Source organism: Echinops telfairi, unplaced genomic scaffold (assembly GCF_000313985.2).
Source record: "Echinops telfairi isolate 266 unplaced genomic scaffold, ASM31398v2 ScPeMD7_2186;HRSCAF=2738, whole genome shotgun sequence".
NCBI lineage: Eukaryota > Metazoa > Chordata > Mammalia > Afrosoricida > Tenrecidae > Echinops > Echinops telfairi.
This window is the reverse complement of record NW_022106084.1, coordinates 9,770,286-9,785,135: the sequence shown is the minus strand read 5'-3', so window position 1 is coordinate 9,785,135 and position 14,850 is coordinate 9,770,286. Positions and strand designations below refer to the sequence as shown.

At 38.4% G+C, this 14,850-nt stretch overlaps 1 protein-coding gene across 5 annotated transcripts in view; it reads right to left on the bottom strand.

The window, feature by feature from the left end:
- IL15 (interleukin 15) overlaps positions 1-14,850 on the bottom strand; it is an 87,665-nt gene that overhangs the window by 7,696 nt on the left and 65,119 nt on the right. For 2 of the 5 annotated variants that reach the window (XM_045293552.1, XM_004712143.2), the window contains 3 exons: positions 4,523-4,621; positions 3,275-3,372; positions 1,884-1,968 (listed from right to left, as the gene is read on the bottom strand). In XM_045293552.1, coding sequence (XP_045149487.1) covers positions 1,884-1,968; positions 3,275-3,372; positions 4,523-4,534 — 195 coding nt within the window. In that variant the 5' untranslated portion in view covers positions 4,535-4,621. Of the gene's footprint in view, positions 1-1,883; positions 2,090-2,715; positions 4,440-4,522; positions 4,622-14,850 lie in introns of those variants that run through there. The other 3 variants (XM_045293550.1, XM_045293553.1, XM_045293551.1) reach the window with 3 other exon arrangements.

The window sequence follows — 14,850 nt, the reverse complement described above, 5'->3', positions numbered from 1 at the left end:
ATATGTTCTATGGATGCCTGCACAAAATGGGTGCTTTGCTGAGATCATGTGGCGTGTTCTACCGACTTTATGGAGATCGCATTCTCACATCAGTTCCTCTGCCTCTCTTCGGAGGCTCTTTGAGTAGATCTATCAGTTACTGAGAAGCGGGAGTGGTGCGGTCCTCAGCTCCCTTTATTCCGCGAACACTTTCACTTTATGTATTTGAAGTCTCTGCTGTTTAGTGCATACGTATCTAGCATCTTATGCTTTCCTGATGGATTGCTCTTTTATTATTATGCAATGTCCCTTACTTACTGAATTCACACCTGATCATGAAGATGCCCATAATCAGGCAATGCTTTGTTCTGCTATCTACAATATTGTCACCATGAATTGGATCTGACTTGATATCTACAATATATTCTACAATATCTACAATATTTTCACTATGAATTGGATCTGACTTGATAGCAAGTAACAGCACCACTGTGCCTCCTCTTAAACTCGGACAGTTATCTTTGACGTCTCCTTCATCTGATATTAATATAGCGACTTTGGATCTATAGAATTAATATGTGCCTAGTATATCGTTCTCCACTATTTTCCTGCCAACCTACCTATTTAATTGTATTTCAAATGTATTTCCAGTAGATAACCATAGAGTTGTGTTGTTTTGTGTGGTTTACTCTAATAATCTATGCGAAAGTATTTTATTTGGAGTATTTAAGTAATTTATTTATAAAGCTGTTATTAATAATGTAGACCTTAAATCTACCATTTTAAGTTTTTGTTTTATTCTATGACACCCTCATTTTCTCATTCCTCTGTATGTCTTCCTATTCTTGCCTCTCTGTGTATTTCTTGAACTTTTAAAAAAAATCCATCTTCATTTATTTTTATCTCTTTGCATCATTTTCTTAGTGGTTAACATTATGGTTGATAATCTACTTATCTAAGTGATCACAGTCCACTGGTGTCAGCATTTCACCACTTCAAAGGAAGCAGAGATTTTCTTCTCGTCATCTCTTCTACTCATAATATAATTGAGTATTTCCTCTACACACATTGAAAATCCCAGTAGATAGTGTTATAATTTAGTTTCTATGATAAAACATAATTCAGAAAACTCAAAAGGAAATGACAAGTCCAGTATATTTATCTAAATTTTTACTCTTTCCACTATTCTTTCTTATCAGTGTTCAAAGTTGTCTTCTTTCTTTCTGATATTTGATCTCATATTTTCTTGATTTCCTCTCCATTACTGAAGGATACTTTATCTGGAAGTAGTACTCTGGGTTAACAGTTGTTTTCTTTCAGTTCAACCCTTTGAAGAGAGTTTGGCTTCCCTCTGGTCTCCTTAGTTTTGTTGAAAAACCTGCTGTTATTCAAATTGGTTCCCCTGTTGATAAGGTATCCCTCTCTCTCACTGCTTTCTGTCTTTCTTTCTTTCTTTTGTTCTTTGTCCTCAGAGGCAAGGAGCACCTTTCCAAGTCACTGTTAGTAGTAGGGCTCCTCTTCAACATCTCCTGTTGATTCATCTGATCCCTGATACATCTAGGTAGAGAATCCAGTCACCAGCCTGCAGGACAAAGACCAGCGGCCCTGGTTGAGGCCATGTTTTGTGGTGGGCTTCTCTCCTCAGATGTCTCCGAGTTCGTTTCTGCAGTTAGGGGGAGACAGTCTGGCCTACAAGGACAAAGAGCTCCTTGGGCTGCTGTGCATGGTTTTAAAGAGTATCAGAATATGAATCTGTAATCAAATGATTTGAGGCTTCACAAGGTTCATGAATTTCTACAAACTATTGTTCTAAGTGACATTTCATTAGGACTTGGAATAAAATAAAGGAGACGCATACTCTGTAGCGATTAAATGGAACATTTTGGGGAAGAATGAGTACTTACTTGAATAAGCTTTTCAATTTTTTCCAAATCACACTTTACATCCTCCCAGTTTGCTTCTGTTTTAGGAAGACTGGCACTGACACTGCTGAAATCAAAATATAATAAGAATAAGAGTAAAGCACTTTGAACAAATATAATATCATCTTGATGAATATCATAAGCCAAATAACGACCAAGATTTATCATCATCATCATCATCATCATCATCATCAAAATTATTAACACGACCTGGGTAAAGACCTCTAGTATCCTTGTCTGTCTGTTTTGTAGATGAATAGGAGCACTAAACATAAAGTACAGCCCTGACTTATTGGGAAAGACCAACCTGGACCTGAGAAAATCCCAATTCGAGAAACAATGTATAAATAAGTTTTGTGACTTATCACAGTGAAATAGAAATAGTGCCTGAAATATAGGAAATGCTCAAGGAATGTTTTTAAATGAATTATTTGTTTTATCCATGTAGAGGTCCAATGAGACTTCTAAGTCACATAAATGAGGAAAATGATCAAAATTGACATTCATTGCTTCCAGGTAATGATTGTGGAAATAATTATTCCTTATAGTAGGTTGTCTGTGTCCTTTGCAAGCAATTCACACTATCACTTTGCTTACAGGATCTTTTTTCATAAACATCATGGGCTTAAACCAAATCAGTGCTGAAGGAGCTTATATTTAGTAAAATCTAAATTAAATATCTGAACCAAAGATACATTTATCAAATAAAACCATGAAATAAATTTTAAGGTGTCAGGATAAATGGCCAATCTCTGGTGGCTCTTGTACAGTAGCATAATCGCCAACACTAATCTATCTTAGGAGGAAGATTTACCTGCATGAAGCTATGATTCCCCATACCATGAAGGCATTAGTAGGGAAAAACTGAACTGGGAGTCAGACTACACACTACAAGTTGGGTGCTTTGGGTCAGTTGTGAGCATCTAAGAGAGAAGAAAAAGTTAATAAGCCGGAAAAAATATAATTTTTAGGAAGAAAAGAAAAAAGTATAGATAAGGAAAAAATATGTTTTAAACAGAGCTAGAATAGAGGCTCAAAGGACAGTGCCAGCAAAAAGTAAACAAAGCAAGAGGGACAAGTCCTAAGTACCTATCTTGTGAAAATGCATGTAGATATCAAATTAGAGCATGTACTTCCAAGTTTATATCATGGGAATATTTCCACAGTAGAGAAATTCTAAGTTAGGCGTTAATCAAGTCTTTTCTCATTCTCCATATCCCCTTCTCTCCATAACACCATGGCTGTGATCATTTTTCAAATACTGAGTACCCAAAGATTTATATCAGCTGAATTCAATAAGCCAATCAAGCATAAGAGGTATTCCACAGGACAATGATTATAGGTATTAACATGTATGCCTGAACTGAAATTACCCCAAAATGAAAACATGAATGCCAACTTCGTTTAAAAAATGACTGTTCAGAAGTAAACCCAAAAAGCACTGGATGGAGGTAGTTCTCAGATACGGTTTCTGAAAAATAGAATTAGTGACAATATTATTAAAATTATAAAACATGAGATGTTAAAATAACATTGTATTTTATTTCTAGGTCCAAAAGGTATAAATTTGTCATTATTTCAGAGACAGTATTTCCTAATAGAACTTTAAACTTCAAATTCATCTTTCGTGATTCCCCCCACCTACCTCCACCTCTTTCCATGTGCAGAACTCTTTAAGCAGAATTTCTCCAGTAGTATTTTAATGGCAATACTTTTAATAGAGCTTACATATTTGCTCATTTACTTAAATACTCATGTCTTCCACGACCTACATTTTTCTCCTTTCCATGACCTCACCTCCTCCTTTGTTCCTTTTTAATTAGCTGACATATTTCATATAGTATATATTGGAAACATGTCATTCTAATGCAGGTTAATTATTAATGTATTAATTTTGTGTGACTATGTGCAAATAAATTAGACATTGGTACAATTGGAAAAACTTGAATTATAGCCAACTAAAGGCACTGCATGCTATCCTTAGAGCAATTAAATAATAATTATTTGATGATTTAGGAAAAGTTTTATCTTAGAAGTTTCAAGATATTTATTATTTTTGCCAGCCTATTTTGATTTTGTGCTGTCAAAGCCTTCACAATTCCACTGATAATTTCATAAAGTAGTGCTTCCTGCCACCTTACCTACTAAGGGTATGTACTTCATTTTCTCGATCCTGAATAACAGCCAGACCTTGTCCTCAAAGACCACAGAATTTACAGAGAATATGCAGGTTTATTTCAAGACCAAAATGGAGTGGAATGAATATGTTAATAATAAACCTGCATTAGTCTTACCCTTTTCAATATGTGCTATATAAAATGTATTAACCACCTGAAAAAGGGAGAAGGATCAACTGAGGGGTAAGGATGATGGAAAATTTAGGTGGTGGATAGATGACAGTATATTTACAATGATGTCAAAACATAATAAGGTTGCTAAATCTTTAAAAAATAAACCTTATTTATTTTTATTTTTGTAAAATAAGCACAATCCACATATAAGTGGGTGTCTGTAACATCTTAAGATCGTCGAAGAATAATCACATAACTTAAGAAGCATCTAAGACTCGAGTGACCGTTCAAGAAAAGCTCCCATACTATCTTAATCTAATTTTCTCTCACCGAAATTCTCATTACTCAAGGCCACGGTAAATCCTTCAATGTTGAAGAAGAGCTGGCTAACGCAACGGATCTCCAGCAGTCATCCATCCAGAATTCCTCCTACGAGAGAATGCAGAATCAAGGATGAGCCATGAAAAACACATGTGAGCTACTTGGGCAGAAGTAAAGGAAAGGGATTAATACTTTTTAATGAGCTGCGCTTTAGTCATTTGTTCCAGATTTACTCAGTTGTTCCAAATGTAATCCTCAAAACAAACCTATAGCGTACGATTAGCAGCGGTTGGGTAAACTGTCTAATTCTGGGTGAGTTTCTAACAAGGACTGGAGCCCAGGTCTGTCTGATTATAAAGCTGGAATCCGTTCTGCTCTGCTACACTCCCGAGGGGCAGATTTCAAAGCCACAGGGAAAACGGGAAGCATCAGAATACCTGGATTCATGTAACATATTGACCATTAATGTCGCATTTCAGAAGTCGTAGCTACTTTTTCAGATAATGAATTGATGTTCTGCATCATTGAAATAGTTACTGTTTTGTTCATTAAAACATCATTTGAGGATTGTGAATGTCACAAGTAGCAAAATTCTAGTTTTTAATTAAAACACAGTGAAGCATGTGATGATTCCGCATTAGCATATTCAACACCATTTCTTTTTTAAAAAATTTTAACAACATTTCATTAAGGAAAAATTTATAACCAAGGCATATAAAATACAAACAATTACTTTGCTGGTTCTTGAAAATGCAACTTATATGTTGACCAAAAAGATGCAAAGTATGTCACCTCTCTTAAAATAAATATCCACTGCATCCAAGTCCAATAACCCCCAATAATTAAATAGATATCCTACCCAGGACCTCTGTAACAAAGGCCTGAGAAGCCAAATGAAATATACGTGAATGATACTGAAAGTCAAAGGAAAGGAAAAAGAAGTAGATCAAATATCAACCAGAAGAAGAGACGGAATAAAAATAACAATAAACACACAGCATGACATAATGAGGCTTTTTGAAATGTCTGCAACCAGCCACCGGGTAAAGCCCCTCACAATTGGTCCCACTCATCCCAGACTACACCAGTGACCATAGGAGTGGGTCGTGACTGGAAAGGTACATAATCCCACACCTTCCCAGTGACCTTAAGTTTGGCCACTTCCTACCTTCACCACCACACCTGTTGCTAGTGACATCCCCCAAGCTGTCACTGCTTCTCCTGTGGCCACAGGTGCAAGCACATGCATGCTACGTCAATATTTGAAGGCACGTGCTCCCTGTCTCCTTGGCCAACAGCCACCTCACTTGCAGCCATTTCCTAGGCCAGCAGAGTGCGCTGTCCTGGATCACGTGCCCCACACCTGATTAATCCTCAGGGATCAAAAGCACCATCGCAGATTGGTCGTACTGCAGCACAGCCTCCTTGGCTGGAAGAAGTGCCAGGATGTAACATATTGCGCAGGCGTCCAGCCCCTACCGCCTTCTCATCTGGAAGAGTACTCTGGTCTGGGGACCCTGATCCCAAGCATCCTTGGCTGGCAGATGTGTAATCCCAGCCCTAGAACCTTACCATCCATGTCTTCAATTAGTAGAATGTATCCATGTGCAAACACCCTGCCCCTACTGCCCCTTCTGCCTGCAGATCCACCCCCACCCCAACTCATTTTCATCTCTTCTTATTTTCCTTTCCCTTTCCTCATTTTAATTTTTTCCTGTTTTTCCTCTTCTTTTTCATTTGTGCATCTATTATTTCTTCTCCCTTCTTCTTCTTTTTACCTTCCTTTGTTTTGCTTGTTTTTTTCTTTCTCTTTTTTCCCTTCCCTCGGGGTTATTATTTATTTTTATTTTTTGTTGTTGGTATTGTTTCCTCATTATTCTTTTTGTCTCAACTCAGCAAGAGTCAGAAACTGTGTCAATCCATCTTCAGACACATCTTGGTCCTCAGATTGAGATATTTTCTAGTCAGTACTTTAAAGAAGTCTCGTGCAGCAGATTTGCCCAGTGCAGTACATCACCTGTTTCTCGGCTGCTTTCTCCATGGGAATTGAATGTGCATCCAAGCAGCATGAAAGCCTTGCTTCATACACCTTCAAACAACCAGCCATTTCTGAACTACGGGGCACCATTTTCCCAGACACAAAGTGAAGGAGGCGGGGAGGGAAAAGGAAAAAAGAAGTAATAGAAATTGGAAATCCCAGGAGGAAACTAAATGAGTGTTGTTACGCTTTGGGGTGTGCAACTAACAACACACAATGTGCACAAATTGTTGAATGGAAAGCTTATCTGCTTTGTAAACTCTCACCCAAAGCAAAATAGCTAACTGAAAAATAAAGTATGTGCATTGCTGTGTTTTTTTTGTTTTTTTTTATCTAACTAACCAACAAATGCACTGCAATGGAGTCGATTCCTAATCATATTGGCCTTTCAGGACAGAGTGAAATTCCTCCCAGAGGTTTCTGGGCTGCACATCTTCATGTGAAGAGGCAGCCTCGTCCTTTTTTCTTGTGGAGCAACCAGTATGTTTGAATCACTGCCTTTTCTATTAGCAGTCCAATGCTTGACCCCCATTATTGCTCCTCTAGCCATATTGCATTGCCTAGATTTACTATTGGCAAGTCTGGAAAAGGTGGAGAAATGGATGTGAACATAGTGGGTGCACCAAGGAAATATAGGCTAGAAGAGGCCAAGGAATTTCAAGTGTGTGAGTAATTGGGAGATTAACCAGGGAAACTTCTCTCTTTTCTTTCTTTCTAGCTTTCTTTCTTTCTTTTTAACCATAGAACTTCATGGAGAGAGCCCTATAACCCCCGTCTTGAATAACGAGTGCCTGCTTTACAGGGAATACATAGCTTTCTAGCTAGAGGAAATGGCATGAGCAAGGACATACAAAGAAAATTGCAGTGTGTCGGGGAAAAATTTTGCCATTTTGATTAATAAACTGTGAACGCAGTGATAGATATGTGTGAACAAAATGAAAGGCAATATGCAAAGCAGGAATTAGCATTTTTTTTTCTCTAAAGGGACATGCAGTAAATATTTAAGGTTTTGCAAGTGGCCAGCCTTTGTTGCAATACTTAACTCTCATTGCCGCACGACAGTAGATACGATCTTGCAAAAATAATGACTGCGGATGGGTTCCAAAACAGCTTATTTATTTAAAAAAAATGATTTGGTGGGTTTGCCCATGAGTTATAATTGTTTGTTCCTTTACCTCTAAAAATTTCTTAATCTGTACTCATGAATAGCTGAGATAGGATAGTTTTGTAAACTCTAAAAAGGCCTATCATTAGTTGGCCTAACAATTTTCCAGTAATTGCTCTCAAGCTGTTCTCAACTGACATCCGAATGATGAAATTTTCGAGTAGTCAAATCCAATCTATGTTAATAAAGCTGAAAACAAACGCGTGAATGCCGCTGCCCTGGACCACCAGTGCTATGAGGGTTGAACAGGCCTGAGTTGATATTTAATTGCTCTCTGGAGCACTACGTCATTTTAGTAGGTCCTGTAAATCCCAAGATGAATAAAAACAAAGTAAATATATAGGTAAGATATTTTTTATTTTAAAAAAGACTTCAGAAAGGATGATGCAAGATGGAGAAGTAGGCAAATGTAAGCTTTTGACTGCAGGGGAGCATGAAAAAGGAAAGGAAGGCAGGCAGGGAGGCAAATCTCAGCTATATTCGAATGCTGGAAATCAAAAGATGACCACCAAGTTAAATCTGAATTAATTTTAAAAAGTGATTTCAAAATAATTTCAGAGCTATGGCTTTTATATTTGCTTTTTTAGCACAACAAAAACTGCTGCTTCCCTGCTGGCGTGAACCCCAGCCCGAGGGTCGGGCCAGCTCCGTTTGCTGACCAGTGTGTGTGTGTTCTCATTTTGATCTAAGAGCTACCTGTTGGCCACAACTACCCTGCTTCTCCGAAAATAAGACAGTGTCTTATATTAATTTTTGCTCCCAAAGATGAGCTAGGTCTTATTTTCAGGGGATGTCATATTTTTCCATGAAGAAGAATATGGTACACATTTGTTTATTGTTTTATTAAATGAGACCTCCCACTTCCTGTCTGCTCCAGCTGCGGTGTGGCCAACAGTGAGTTACACAGCGGCGCCCACCGCTATGGTCCAGAGTCCAGAGTTACGGTAGCTTCAGAGGGCCTTATTTGGGGGGGGATGCCTTATATTTCAGCGAGAGGCAAAACTGCAAGTAGGTCTTATTTGGGGGGGGATGCCTTATATTTCTGCAAGAGGCAAAACTGTAAGTAGGTCTTATTTTCAGGGGATGTCTTATTTTTGGGAAAACACGGTAGGTACTTTCATTTGTTAATTTGATTTCAAGCCACATGCTGGAAAAAGAGCCAGGTGAAGTTGTATAGTAACCCAATTTTGTGTGTATCTAAAGTCAATTTTGTATCAATCTATGATCAGCTGTTATAAATTTAAAATGGTAAATATAATCATCATAGAAATGGCAAAAGAAATCTATATCTATATAGATATATATACATTCAAAGCAAAGGAAAGGGAAATCAAATGGTTACTATAAAAAAATCAGCACAAAGGCAGTATTGAAGGACATGAGAGAGAAAAAGCATACAAGGGGAAAATAAAATGTCAGAATTAATTTTTTTTCTTAGAAGCAATTAATTACCTTAAGTGGAATGATTTAAATGATTTAAGTTATCCAGTTAAAAAGTAGAGGGTTTCAGAATGTATAGACCCAAAATGACCCAACTATAATCTGTTATAAGAAACTCATCTTAGATACAAAGGTGCAAATGGTCTGAGAATTAAGAAATGCAGAAAAAAAACAAGGCAAATTGTAACAAAAAAGAGTGCTACTAAATTAGATGATATGGGATTCAAATTAAAAGTGTCACAGGAGACAAAGCATTGATAGTAAGGTCACCTCATTAAGAAACTTGCAGTGGTTCTGATTGTGTGTAAACTGGCTATACCATGGTTCATGGTGGTCTGGCTGTTAGTTAATGATGTTTTGTGTTACAAGGGGAGTTTCCTCAAGGGGGTGACCTATATCAAATTCATATATGGAAATTAGGAATCGCTTACTGGCTGTGCTGAATCCTGTACAGAGCTCATCATTGGGATTTGTCGGCCTCCACAGTCTGAGCCAGAAGCTTGCCATCTTATCTTGTGGTTCTGGATTTGTCAGTCTATGCTGTTAGGTGAGTCAGGAGAAGCCTCCAGCCTGATGTCTGACCCACAGAGACTGGGACATGCAAAGTCTATCATTATGTCAGCCATTTCCTTGACATAAACTCAACAACCCCTCCTTCCTCCTCCCTTCCTTCCCTTTTCCCATCTCTCTTTACACACACACACACACACACACAGGCATATGTGTATATATTTAATTTATATATATAAATATATATTCATGATATATATATATATATATATTTTTATATATCACTGATTTTGTTTATCTAAGGTCAAACCATCAATTTTACTCCAAATCCTATCTCTGTTCACTTTACAAAAGTGAAAATCTAAGAACTGGACCTGCTGGCTCCCACATCACCAACTTTTCTGACTCTGGTGTACCATTCTTACCAGTCTGGCCAACATGCCATTGCTTTTCTCAGCATATATTAAAAAACAAAAAAAATTTTAATCCACCACTTCTAGCTACTTTCTAAATTTTCTGCCCTCTATGTAATTTAAATATTCTTTTAAATACTCTACATAATAAATAGTGCTGAAATAATTGAGTCTATATGTGTGAAAGGGTGCCACTGGACTTGTCCCTTATACTACATATGAACATAAACTCAAAAGGGGAGATATTAAAATGACAACTTCTTAGAAGAAAAAACAAGAATAAAACTGTAGTGACTAGTTTTTGATAATGGAGTCGTAGGCACGGTATCAAGAGCCTGAGCAGCAAAAGGAAAATTAGATAAAATTACCAAAGTGAAAAACTTTGGTGACATTAAGAGAATATATGTCTGAAAAGAGTTTAATATCTAGGATCTATAAATAGCTCCTACAAGTCAACAACCAAAGTATGTACAATCCAATTTAAAAGTGAGCCAAGGACTTGAATAGCTATTTATCTAAAGAAAACATAGCAGTGGTCAATAAACACATGAAAACATGTTTTACATCATTAGTCATTATGCAGATAAAACACGAAAAGACACCAACTCACTCACTCTCAGAAACGTGGAAACTACTGAGTGTTGGTAAGGATCAAGAGGAATGGCTTCATGCCTCGCTGATGGGATTGTAAAATGCCTCCATGAATGAAAAAGGTGGGTGTTCCTCCCAAAGCTAAAGGTAGAGTAACCATAGGACTTAGAAAATCCAAGATTATGCACATCCCCAATAGATTTGAAAGCAGGAACTCAAAGCATATCTTTGTCTGCCAGGGCTTCCTGCAGCATTTCTCACACTAGCCAGACGATCCAAGGTGAATCGGTGGGCAAAGAAAGGGCCTTACAAAATTGTGGAAAAATGGAAGTAACAGATAATGCAAGTTTTCAATGAACTGTTAGGCCCCCTCATATATATATATATATTATTCTACCAAAAAGAGAAGTGAAATTATGATACACGCTATGATAGAGATAAGCCCTGAAAACACTAACCTGAATGAAAAAGTACAAAAAGAACCATCACATGATTCTACTGAGATGAAATATTTAGACTAGCCAGAGACACAGAAAGACAAAGTTTAGTAGCAGTTAGTTCCCCGGGTCTAGTTAAGAAGAAACAAGCGTTGCTCTTGAAGGGATAGTGAACTTCTGCGTGGGATGATATGCTACTTTAGGAAGTGGATAGTGGTGATTACAACTTGGTGGTTGTAATTAAAGTCGCCAATTTTGTGATTTGTTGTTATTGTTAGCTGCTGTCACGGAGCCCCTGCATTGTGGTATCTTAGTTGTCTAGTGCGGCTGTAACAGAAATAACACAAGTGGGTGGCTTCCACCAACATAAGGGCAGGAGGCTAGAAGTCTGAATTCAGTGTGCTGCCTCCTAGGGCCTGGCTTTGTTTCTCTATGGGGCTCTGAGGGAAGGGCCTTGTCTCTCCTGAGCTTCTGGCTCCCCGTGATCTTCATGGGTCTTGGCATCTCTCTTCCTTCATGTTTACTCTGTTTATTTGTTTAATTTATTTATCACCTCAAAAGAAGTTGAATCAAGATATACCTCCAACATTGATCCTGGCTCATTAACATAAAAAGACAACAGATTCCCAAGTGGGATTAGTGCCACAGGCATAGACGTTAGGAGTTACAATACATACTCGTATTTGTGAAGGAGGTCGACAGAGTTCAATGTATGTTGTTGTTGGGTGCAGTGGAGTACATACATACATACAGGGCTCTGTGTACAGCAGAACACTGCCACGTGCCAGGGCCTTGCTATCCGAGATGTGTCAGAGGAGAACTGTCCTCCCCAGGGGTTTGCACTGGCTGATTTCAAGACATAAACTGCCAAGGTGTTCCTCCTTGTCTGGAAAACCTCTTGAAACAATTTTGCTCACGATTCATGAGCATCACAGTAACATAGCACGAGGCTCACTGGTAGACAAGTCAGTATTGGACTTGAAGTGCGTCAGCCAGAAACTGGATTCTGATCTTCAAAAGGCAAGTTTTCATCACATATGCTTTACCACAATGTCCTTTTTTAATTATATATTTTTCTTCTAAGTCTTTTGATTCTAGAATTTCCTCCTCCTTAAACACTGCCTGGAACATAGTAGGTGTTCACGCTATTATTTGGTGAGTGACCCATGATGCTGTCTTATTTTTATTTTTAACAGCTATTTAACGTGTCTAATAGTAAGTCATCTATCTATCTCATTCGAGGTTTCTTTCACATTACTTGGCATTCAATAAATATTTACTGAATTTAAAAAAATTTACTGAATTATAAATGCATTGATTTTCTCCAGAAAGAATCCCGGGACTAGAATAAAACCAAGCAAACCAAGGAAGAGTGATGCAATGGTACCCAGGCCTCTCTTCTTCACCACCCTCCCCTCTGTTCAGCAGAATTTCCTGAGTACCCCTCTGTGTGCCTGCTGCCAGGATCACAGCGGTGAGGAAACCTAGTGCCCGTCTTTTAGGAAATTATGGAAACCTACAACATATTTTCATAACAGTACAATAAATGCTAAAGCATTTTCCATGTCAGATTTTTGGGTTTAAGAAAACATCCTAGAGGATATAAAAAATATAAATGACCATAAAGGATGATTAGAGTTAGCCAATCTAAGAAAGGATAAAAGGGCTTTCGGCAGAGAAAAATTAATGAGAAAAGGCACAGAAGCATGAGACACTATAAAGCGAGCAGGTCAACTCGGGGTGCTTCAATTGTACTAACACCCACAGCTGGGCAGAGGAAGTGGTCGGCACATGGTGAGTGAGAAAGTGGGCTAAGTCACAGAAAGGTTTGCTTGACCAGAAACGCCGCTGGTTATTGTGTTCATGAACGCAATGGCTTGATATGTCTTTGATAGCGATGATCTTCGCCGATGAACAGAGGATGTGGAGTCCTTGGATGGTGCCCTGGGTGGTACGAATAGTTAAGGGGAACATGGCTGCTAGCTGAAATATTGCTGGTTCAAGTACATTCAAGCATCCTCAAAAGAAAGGCCTTGTGATCTATTTCCTTGAAACATCCGCCTTTGAAAAAGCTATGGAGCGAGCACAGTTCTACCCTGAGACCCATCGGGTTGCAGTGAATGGAAATCAACTCGGGACAACTGGTGAAGTGACTGCAGAGGCTGTACATAGAGGAAGCCACATAGAAGGAAGGCGAGGAATGAGTCAGCCAGTGATTTAAGAGTCCATAGTAAGGACGTAAACTTGAGAAGGAGGAATATGAATTGTGTTTTACAAGACTGCTTCGGTTCATTGGTCCCAAAGATTAGGAAAGGTCTTTTTGGTTGTCTGGTGAGGGAAGAGAAGTGTAGAATGATTAACAGGTTTTAGGGGTTGTCACATCGGAGTAGTTTACACTGGAAACCAATTAAGTCTGGAAGAGATTCAGGGCTGTTTTGAGGGGAAGGACGCCTCAGTGTTAAATACACATAGGTTAAGTTCGGATGCCTGAGAGACATCAAAGAATGGTTCTGGCAGAAAGATGAATATCCAAATCAGTGGCTCAAGAGATGGCCCGAATGGGGAAAACACATTGGCCTAGAACCAGGAGTTCAGATGAGCCCAAGCTGGGAGAGCTTGTCAGGAGAAAATTGCAGTCAGAAAAGGAAAGGAAAACAGCATGGATCTTTAACCTTTCCTCAGAGAATGGCTTCAGTGAAAGGCTTCTAATTGCTTCAGGTTATTGGTCACAGCTAACATGATCCTAGAGCAAGCAATTACAGCACTCTCGTGTTCGCTGGTAATACATTTCCTTCCGTGTAAGTAGCACTTTTTTTTTTTCAATTTGAACGATTCTGAAATTGGGTCACATCTTAAAAATGATTCCCACCCTCATTCGGCAGAAAGCTGTTGTTAAAAAAAAATTGTGCTGCTTGGGAAAAAAAATATATATACGCGCGCGCGCGCACACACATATAGTGTTTCAGATCAGGTTCTGTGGGAAGGGAACTCAGAGACAGAGATTTATGTGCAAGAAGTATACCAAGATATGCTTTCAGGATTGTTACCCGTGGCAGAACAAAGCAATATGAATTTGTCAATGGGAGAAATATAGCCTTGATTCAGTTATTACGAAAGAGCTCATCTAAACCTGGTGGAGCCTACAATGGGGATAGTTCTTCAGAGTTGCAAAAAAGTTGGAAGAAGATGAACAAGACTTTTTGTAAACCTGCGTGGGACATGGAGTGTAGACTTCCTTGGAGAGAAGATGAGGCCCGGAGTGGAAATCAGCTAAGGTCAAGCTAATAGTGCTCCCAGCAGTGGAGACAGCACATACTTACTTCCAGAAGGGCGGGACCTGGCCACAGCACACTGTCCACTCCACAAGATATTTAATAATCAAAGAAAATAGGTGCTTTGATCTCAATCTGACCTGCTTTCAATATGATTATAAAATATTAAACACAATCTTGTTCTGGTACAATTCATTTGAAAGTCCATTATAGGAAAAGTTTGGGTCATCTGAGATTATACTTTGTTTTGGGCAAAGAAGAGAATAAGGATTATTCCTGGAAATAATAGTCATAAAATTATATAATCAAGCAACACAAGCTCTAAAAAATTTCCATGAACTTACTGAAAAAAAAAAGTTGGACAATGAGAGTAAAATAAAATAATAATGGCAAGTGCTAATTCACTGGGCATTTATCATCCAAAGAAGATTTACCATGACACTTTTGCAACCTAAGCTTCAGAAAGAGTCC